This window comes from Rhipicephalus microplus, chromosome 2 (assembly GCF_043290135.1).
Source record: "Rhipicephalus microplus isolate Deutch F79 chromosome 2, USDA_Rmic, whole genome shotgun sequence".
In the NCBI taxonomy this organism is placed as follows: Eukaryota; Metazoa; Arthropoda; class Arachnida; order Ixodida; family Ixodidae; genus Rhipicephalus; species Rhipicephalus microplus.
The window spans coordinates 50,431,760-50,441,564 of NC_134701.1; the positions used below are offsets into that span (position 1 = coordinate 50,431,760).

Below are 9,805 nucleotides of genomic sequence, written 5' to 3' on the forward strand. Positions count from 1 at the left end.
TTTCAGGAAGTAGGGAAGCATCCAATATGCTGCTGCTCATTATTCTGCGGATAAGCAGAGTACCTGCTACACATTTGAAAGGCACACTTTGTTAGTGCTGTGGCTGATGACAGTGAATAATCATGGCCGAGTCTTCTATAATGGGTTAGAAGCCTAGAATGACCCCCTTGAATCAGGATCTGCATTGTGTGATGACATAGTATGGACAAACTTTAGGTCTGCCTGTTTATTTTACTCTTCTACAATGCTATATTATACATGCCAACATAGTGCCTTGTCTGACATGACACCTGCACAGCGTGCTTCAGCAAAGGAGTTTCATGAACCAGCATGGCTCCATAAATACTTAATAGCCACGCACGGATCCTGGGTTCAAATCCAATAAATTCCTAGAAACTTTTCAAATTACATTTCTTTTATTTCTCCCAATAGCATAGCAGTTAGGGACACCAGGGATGGCGACGGCATATAACTATGATTGATTTGTGGGGTTTAACGTCCCAAAACCACCATATGATTATGAGAGACGTCGTAGTGGAGGGCTCCGGAAATTTAGACCACCTGGGGTTCTTTAACGTGCACCCAAATCTGAGCACACGGGCCTACAACATTTCCGCCTCCATCGGAAATGCAGCCGCCGCAGCCGGGATTCGAACCCGCGACCTGCGGGTCAGCAGCCGAGTGCCTTAGCCACTAGACCATTACGGCGGGGGCGACGGCGTATAACTAAGGCACCTAAATCGGCTCTTAGGTCTGTTCGATTCGCCTGCGCCACATGAACTAGTTCACGAGGTGCTGCACATTGCCATTAGTTTCAGCGGTGCAGCATTGACGTCCTCTCAGCCCTGCCATTTGTTTCGAAAGGTGCAGAAAAGGTGCAGCACTGGTTCATAATTTTCCTGCCTCTCCTACGCTGTTGGTGCCGGCTTGGTGCAGCGGCGCGTGCAGATGAGCAGACAACGCTACACTTAGGCGCAGGTGCTGTACCCGCCTCTACTAACGCAATGTGTTTTGCTAAGATGTTTGCACCCCATAAACTCTCCGTATGTGTGATTAGCCCTCGATCACTGTTAGTTGAATGGTGTAAATTAAGCGAACATAAACAAGGCGTGCACCTTGTCAACACATCGTCCTTTCTTTCGGGAATTACGCTGTGCCTGCACCGCTGAACTTGCGCTGCACGATTTCTGAACTTCGTGGGCACAGCCATGAACCGGTTCCAATTGCTGCAGGTGAATCAAACAGACGCCTTGTCGAAATTTCAGTACAGCTTTCACTGTAACATAAGGAAGAAGCTGCTCAAGTGCGCAGTGTTGTTGAGACTTTCCGTCACTAAATGGCTTCTCCTTCTGCATGCTTGTGTCTGTTTGCCTGACTTCTGATGAGTTATGTTGTGCGCAGTTCAGAATTACTGGTGCTGATTCCATGCATAAGAAAAAAAAAACTGATGCCTGAGAGTGCAAAGCGGCTGCTGACACATGGGTAGGTAGGTGGTGGGTAGTAGCAAAGGATAACAGCCTCCACTGGTGATATCTGTCACCGAGATTTACTGCATTGCTTCATATTAAAAAATTGGGTTGATGGCAAGGAACCTCACCCACTGTCAGAGGTGCTCGTGCTTAATTAATAATGATACTCAGTAAGAGTGACCGAAATTCATAGAATTTTTTCTCTTTTCATTTTTTTCTTCTCACTTCTCGCAATGGTGGTTATGGACCCCAATGGCAACAGGGGACAATTATCCTACTGCCACTGTGATCTGATAACAGCTGTCACTGCAAAGGCTTTTAGTGAGCACAGAAGCTATGTCTCAATGCCACATTGTTCTTCTATGGCAACTGAAAATTTAAATGTATTATGCTTTTTCCACATCACATATTAATTACTGTAATGATATGGTTGACCAGTGCCCAACGAAATATTACAAAAATTTACTCATGGCAAAAAAAAAAAGACGTTCGCAACATTGCCAATACCAATTACTTGTCTTCCACAGCATAATATTTCGAGTTATACAACATAATGAGAATATATCACCTGCATGCATTTCGTGTTATGCATTCATTTTATGTGTCTTTGGCCACAATGAAACATTTTATCACCTAGATTACATTGCTTCAGCAGCACAGTAATCCTCGCACCCGCTTCACTGACTTACGAGAAATATCACGTTTTCGTACTTTTTATAAACTGCAGTCCTTGAAACAGAACCTTCCATCAATTCTTAATTGATACAAAAATATAAAAGAAGCCCACATTAACATTAATGCCTCAAATACTTTTAAAATGATTAGCATAAGTACTTCATCATTAGGCTGTAAGGAAAAACAATCTTTAATAAAATATGTACATTATTCTTTGAATTAATTTAGTAAATAACTCGATGAATCTTCATTCCAGCTTTATGCAATAGTGTTTCATGCAGTGAATATTTTTTTTTCTCATGTATTGTACGCATGTATTTATATTTGTACAAACGTGCACATATGCATACATTGCATACATGTGTGTGTATAGATGTAATCTGTTGTTCTTCTCTTTTCAACAGCTAACGTGGTTGCTTGGGCGAGTTGGTACGGCATGATTCACATTAAAAACAGTGCCAATAACGAGGAACAAGAAAAGAAGGAGACAGACAGCGGCACTGACTTACAACAAGATTTATTTGCTGGAACCGCGCAATATATACTTGAGCAGTATCTGACAAAAAGAGAAAAGACAAATGAGAGAAAACAGAATTCACCTAACAACCGAGTAATCATCGTGATAACACGCCACAAACAACACGTGTGCCAATGTTCTAAAAAAAAAATCTATTTCTTTTTGTGATAGAGCAATCGAAGGCCTGCTGACACATGCACTGCCCAGCCTTTCTATTTTTGCAGCCTCATAAATTTCGCGTATCATCTGGTCCCGATGACGCCTAATGACGGTACAATGCTGAAAGTTGGGGTCACAACCGTCATGGCGCGATATCACAATGATTACTCGGTTGTTAGGTGAATTCTGTTTTCATTGATTTGTCTTTTCTCTTTTTGTCAGATACTGCTCAAGTATATATTGTGTGGTTCCAGCAAATAAATCTTATTGTAAGTCAGTGCCGCGGTCTGTCTCCTTTTCTTGCTCCTCGTTATTGACGCTGTTTTTATGTGAATTTTTTCAACGGGTTTTTAATGTACATTTTGTCATTATCTTTAGTGCTATATTCATTATTGTAACTGTTGCTGTATTTTATACTGCTCAACTTTTTGTTCAATGTTTACATATTTCACAGTTATCTATTCTGATGACCTACTACTTCAATGATTTTTCATAAACTGATAAGTTCCTGTTCCTAATTCTAATAGCAATTACCTTTGTAAATAGCTTGTATACGACAAGAAGTAAGCTGATCGGCCTGTAGTTCTTCAAGTCCTTGACATCTCCTTTCTTATGTATTAAGATGATGTTAGCATTCTTCCAAGATTCTGTAACCTTCTCTGTCGGGAAACGATTCATGAACAGGGTGGCTAGTTCAATCATTGTATTTCAATCAACCAAAAAAAAAAGCAGGATTTCGAACAGGCTACTCAACAATCGACCCCATTCAAACTATCAATCAGGTAATATAGAAATGCTCAGAATATAGCCAACCACTATACATGGCTTTAATAGATTATGAGAAAACGTTTATGTCAGTAGAAATATCAGCAGTCATGCGGACACTGTGAAATCAGGGCGTTGATCAAGCATATATAAAAATCATGGAAGAAATTTGCACAGGATCAACTGCCACCATGATGCTTCATAAAAAAACCAACAGAATACCAATAAAGAAGGGTGTAAGTCAGGGGAATAAAATCTCCCCAATGCTATTTACCACTGCTTACAAGAAGTTCTCAGAGGCCTAGAATGGGAAAAGTTAGGGATACGAGTTAATGGAGAGTACCTTAGCAACATGCGCTTCGGAGATGACATTGCACTGCTGAGTAACTCAGGGGACGAATCGCAATTCATGATTAATGATGGCATATTCGGTTGGGTGTTTACGAGCACTCTGAAAAGTGGATGCGCCTTCGGTTGGTGAAATTCGAGCGCTCGGACTACCTTCGGTTGGTTCTTTCAGAGGGTCAGCGTCTGATTCAGAGTGCTCCCAACGGCTCTAACTTCGAAGTGAGAGTGTAGCGTGATCTGACCGGGAAGGCGTATCACGTGACAGAAGCCGGCCAATAAAGTGGCTGCCGGCAGGTGAACAAGGTGAGGAGTGCGAGCGTCCATTTCAGAAGGGGGCTTCGCTGGGCGCGTAATACTTCGTGTATTTGCATTGTTGGTGGCATTTTTGGGCATGTGTGGGGCGAATTCACATCTACAAAGCCATATCTATACCATGTCACTAACAAGGCGGCTAACGAAGGCGTAAAAAGCTTCCATGCTGTCGATACAGAAGCTTGCAGACAGCCTCGTTCTTTGCCTTGAAGATAGCAGCTCGGACGAGGACGATCGCCTGATTTATGTGCTGAGCTCGGAAGGCTTTCGCTACATCCAGACATGTCAGAGAGAGAGAAAATATAAAAAATTTCAGACATATCAGAGATATCCACTGAATTGATTGGCACCATTTGTTGAAGCGGCGCAGGCACAGCACTGTTTACCCGGCAGCTTCCCGCGCTGGCTGCACGGTGGCGCTATAGGCACGCTGCTCTGGGCACTCTTAAGATCGCCGATGTATTCGGTTGGTACCCTGTCTCTGGCACTCCGATTGTGAGCTGCCTCTGCATCTGGCGACTCTGAGCCAGAGGACCAGAGCGGCCAACCGAATACTCCATGAATTAGAAGAGAAGAGCAAAAGCGTAGGTACTAAAATTATTCTGCCAAAAACGAAAGTAATGTACAACAACTTCGAAAAAGAATAGCTCTTCGAGATAGGTAGTCATGCACTTGAAGTTGTAAAAGACTACGTCTAGTTATGACAGGTAATAACCGGGGAGCCGAACCACGAGATTGAATTAGAAGAATAAGAATGGGGTGTAGCACATTTGGCAAGCACTCTCAAATCATGACAGGTAGATTGCCACTATCCCTCAAGAAGGTATATAGCAGCTGCATCTTTCCGGCACTTAGCTACGAAGCAGAAACATGGTGACTTACAAAGGGGGTTCAGCTTAAATTGAGGACGACGCAGTGACTAATGGAAAGGGAAATGGTAGGTGTAATGTTAAGAGACAAAAAGAGAGCAGATTGTATCAGGGAACAAACTGGGGTTAAGAATATCATAGTTGAAATCAAGAAGAAATGAACATGAGCGACGGATGTAGCGCGCAGGCAGGACCGCTGATAATTAAGGGTAATTGACTAGATTCCGAGAGAAGGAAAGCGGGTCAAGGGGAGACAGAAAGTTAGGTGGTAGATGAGATTAGGAAGTTTGCAGGTGTAAAGTGGCAGAAGCAAGTACAGAACTGAGCTGACTAGCGGAACATGGGAGAGGCCTTTGGCCTGCAGTGGATGCAGTCAGGCTGATGATGATGTATTTGTTCATCTAGCATGTACATGTCAGGCGTCACATGTGCCTTGAAGTCAAGCCCTACCTTGTGTTATTGGTTTCCGGACCTTTGTCAAGCTGCAGACCGCAGATTTTAGTCCTGAAATTCATTCCAAATGTATTTGGAGAATTAAAGTATTTGAACTTGATTGCAATGTACAAGGTTTTGAAGATGAGCATCAGTGCCACAAATTACGATAACAGCAGCACAACTGTCCAGCTAATCTCTTTTTCAAGGTGACACAACCCGGTATTTTTAAAGGGCCCGTTAACAGGCTCCAACCTTTACTTTACACTCCCCCAAAGAAGCTCGGCAATTTGTAGAGTAGACTGCGGCGATCACGTTTTCGGAATATTACAGCGCTGCGCACAGCCTCCAATTGCCATGCTCCTTTCCTACACCTGACCACAGTCACCAAATTCACCGATCGGCAACTTGACATAGCACACAGCTCGTTGATTGGTCGAAACCAGTCACAAGGATAGGCTATGCCTTCCCTTTTCATGAGGGAGAAGAGTGGCGAAGCCACGCAAAAATTTAAAACCGGTTGAAACTGATGTTTTAATCCCTGTAACTTCCTTAATATAGCGCGGATTTGCAAAACTCTTGCAGCAGCATAATCACAAAACAAAAGTGAATATATTTCTCTTGATAACAATTTTCGGTCCTCTGAGTTGTTTACTGGCCCTTTAAATCCCTTGACTAGAATTTCGTCTTTAACTCGACACAGTATAGCACAGTGCCACCGCTCAACTGAGAATGATGCCACGCTTATGAAGTGTCACTGCAGATTACTGCCGATATGCAGTAACTCGTTTTGCCTTGAGATCCCATGAGCTTTCTCAAGTCAAGGTTCAGAGAAGGGATGTTCTGAAACACGCAAGACAGCATGCTCCCTTCAGTGCGCAGGCAGAATGGGAGAAGAGCAACAGATACCATATTGCACATGGGCCTCAATGCAACAAGAGCCATCCAGACTAACATGTATCAACCATTCTGAACTAATAATAATAATAATTTAAAAAGTTCAACATTGTGTGGATCAGAGTTTTAGCAGTGCGACACATTGGGCATTGGGCAATTTTATAAAAATGTATATAAATATGGCCACCGTTGCGGTCACTCACAATATCTCTCACTTAAATAATAAAAATAATATTGTGGGCTTTATGTTCCAAAATCACAATATGATTATGAGAGACACCGTAGTGGACAGCTCCAGAAATTTTGACCATTTGGTGATGCACCGAGTTCGTCCCTTAAAGGGGCCTTGAGCTTAGTCAGAAAACATTGCCGATTGGTAGTCGAGGCTCCCGAGAAAACGTGACCTAAATATTTTAGTGCAGCATATGGCCTGGAATTCGCAATAAATTCTGAAAGTAAGCTAAAAATTGCTTTCTCTTCTCTTGACCAATAATGATACAAGCTCAAAAATGACTTGTCGCAGCCATTGAATCAGCTATTGTTTGATTTGAGCATGGCGTGCTTGGTCATTACTCGGGCCACCACAACGGACTGCGACACGCTATTTTAAAACTCCCTATCGCTTCCTTGAGTTTTGAAAATGATTGTAGAGCCCAGTAAGTGTATTTAAAACGTGGTGGTAGAAGTAAGTACTAAAGAAAATATTTATGCGTATACTAAGCAACAACATTTTCGCTCTTTATTTTTCAATTTCCAACCAACGTGTCATTTAGTCTTTCAGATGGTGTTGACCTTTGAAGCAAAGGAAGTAGTGTCGCCCTACAATAGCACTTCTTGGGGCAACCCCAACCCTTCGAGCTCTATTACTGACCCTAAAGAGAGAGGGGGGAGGGCATTTGCTTGGGATTTGATGCTACTAAAACAACTAAATTCTAAACAAAAATTAACTTGAACATTTTCATGTCAGAAATGGTGCATTATCAAAGGCAACATGGCCAGAGGTGCACTTGGTGCTCATATTATTTAATGAGCAGCTTTCTAATTTTGTGGAAACAGCATTAATTTATGTGATGGCTCGGAACGAGGCTATCACTAGTAATGCAATACAGACTTGCAGACAGAATACTACATTTCTCTACGTTGCATATAACTACTGTCAACCTGAGATAATGTGAGCATATAAGCAATTAAATGACAGTGCACTCTAAGCTGCAGTGCGTGTGCATGCCATAACCTGCCAGCGTAATTTAAGCACCGTGGTGTGAGAACAAAGAAGCCCAACTCCCTGGTGGACTACACCGACCCATCAATGATAAGTGCATCCAAGGTTGTCTCGCCATCTTCATCCGGGCTGCCCCCATAGCCAACCGTGCCATCGCACTGATCCTTCTCGCACTGCGAGCAGCCCTGCTCCACGGCATCCAGCGCTGTCCCATTCATAATCGTGAGCACCTCCCATGCTCCAGGCAAGAAAAAATAAATGAAAATCATTGTCATGATCAACTTGAAACTTTCCTTAAGACAAATTTATGCACACATTTACCACAAAGATGAATATAGGAAGGAATAACGAACTTATGTGGCACATTTTAGATATTGTGCTAGCCGGAAGTGGTACCTCGCTCTACGTAAACGCGCATTATTCTCAATCATAAGATCGTTCGCAGTCAATATATATCGCATAGCTGAAATAACTATACGTTCATGTCAGCGTGCGCCCCCACTAGCTTAAGGCGTCTGAGCATTCATCATTGCTCCAAATGGGCAAATTTATTATAGCTGTAGAAATTTCACCTAAGTTTTCGCGCGGCGCTCACGCACCCTCACTTGAAAGTACTCGCAGTATTGTGAACACGAATTCAACATGCACAAGGAGCACGTTCATCATCTGCATACCTCGCAGTGTGGCGTTGGAGAACCCCCAAGTGTTCACGACAAGAGGGAACGCACTGCAGTAACGTTCCGACTGGTGAATTGAGAGCAGCGGGGGGCAATTTATCAAAAGAACTACTAGGCACTGCTGTAACACGCGGTCAGTTCCCATGGTGGCGATTGATTGCCTCTACACACCATGTAATAAACTGTCAGGTCCTGGCGTATGCTCGTTACTAGAGTTTCTTTTACAGTCTACACATCGTAGCAATCGTAGTGCGTGGCACCACGTTCAGCATCTTTATCACAGGTAGCACGTGGGCCGGGTGATAGAAGCACTCAACACAACAGCTGATATAGGAGTGATAGGCACTCCGACTAAGCTTCCAGCTTGCATGGTAGTACATGGACTGGAAGGACGCTTGGAAGGTCGACGACAATGAATGGAAAGCGAAACCACCCCAATTAAACACAGCATAACCATCCGAGATATCACTTACGCATAAACGAAACGAAACCGAAACTGATTTGAGCTTGGCTACTGCAATGGTGTAAGGGCCCCGGAAGTTCTAAAGTTCAAGTGCTCACCTGTAGGAGGCAAAAAAAACAACCATGGCGCGTTTTTGTTTTAAACGCCTAGAGTGGATTTACTAAACTCTCTCGCCACTTGCGCTATTGCTGGATAGATGAATGTGGCTATACCTTCTGGATCGGGTGGCGGCTAACGCCAGCTAGCCGTAATACTTAGTGAACTAACCACTAGATTTATCTCTTCTTTTTTTTTCCTTTAAATAGTAAAGTTGGACGGGTACTTTGCAGTGAAAGGTTTAATTTTCACTCGTGCCTTTACTTTAGCCACCAATCAGATAACCTCCTTCTAGTTAAGTCTACCCGCTTAAAGTATATTTAGCCCTCCCTGAATGAATGAATGAATGAATGAATGAATGAATGAATATGGTTGTACCCTCTAGATCGGGCGGTGGCTAGCGCCCCCAAGCCGTAATACCTAATGAACCAAAAACTATATTTTTTTTCCTTAAAAAAAAGAGTTTGAGGATTCGTACTTTGCAGTGAAGAGTTTAATTTTCACTCGTGCTTTGACTTTAGCCACCAATCAGATAACCTCCTTCTAGTTAAGTCTACCCGCTTAAAGTTTATTTTGCCCTCCCGGTCCCTAAACCCCAGTGCTTTGAAAAACTCTGCGCCATCATCCTGAACTATAAGGTGAAGCCCTTTACAGAACATTATCAAATGTTCGGCAGTTTCTTCTTTTTCTCCACACGCACTGCATACTGTGTCTACCCCTTCGTATTTGGCCCGATATGTCTTGGTTCGCAGTACTCCCGTTCTGGCCTCAAACAGTAGAGAACTACCCCGAGTATTATCATAGATCCTTTCCTTGGCAATTTCCTGCTTAAACGTTCGATAGATCTCTAGTGCGGACTTCTTTATCATGCCCATTCTCCACATGTCAGTCTCCGTTTCCTTCA

General features: G+C 43.0%; 1 protein-coding gene across 3 annotated transcripts in view; it reads right to left on the reverse strand.

Moving 5' to 3' along the window:
• LOC119169088 (N(4)-(Beta-N-acetylglucosaminyl)-L-asparaginase) overlaps positions 1–8,787 on the reverse strand; it is a 58,289-nt gene extending 49,502 nt beyond the window's left edge. The window contains exons 1-3 of one of the 3 annotated variants that reach the window (XM_075886456.1): positions 8,514–8,787; positions 7,747–7,903; positions 5,565–5,618 (exon numbers count right to left, since the gene is read on the reverse strand). In XM_075886456.1, coding sequence (XP_075742571.1) covers positions 5,565–5,618; positions 7,747–7,883 — 191 coding nt within the window. In that variant the 5' untranslated portion in view covers positions 7,884–7,903; positions 8,514–8,787. Of the gene's footprint in view, positions 1–5,564; positions 5,619–7,746; positions 7,904–8,339 lie in introns of all 3 variants that reach the window. The other 2 variants (XM_075886455.1, XM_037420174.2) reach the window with 2 other exon arrangements.
• Between the last annotated feature and the right edge of the window lie 1,018 nt (positions 8,788–9,805).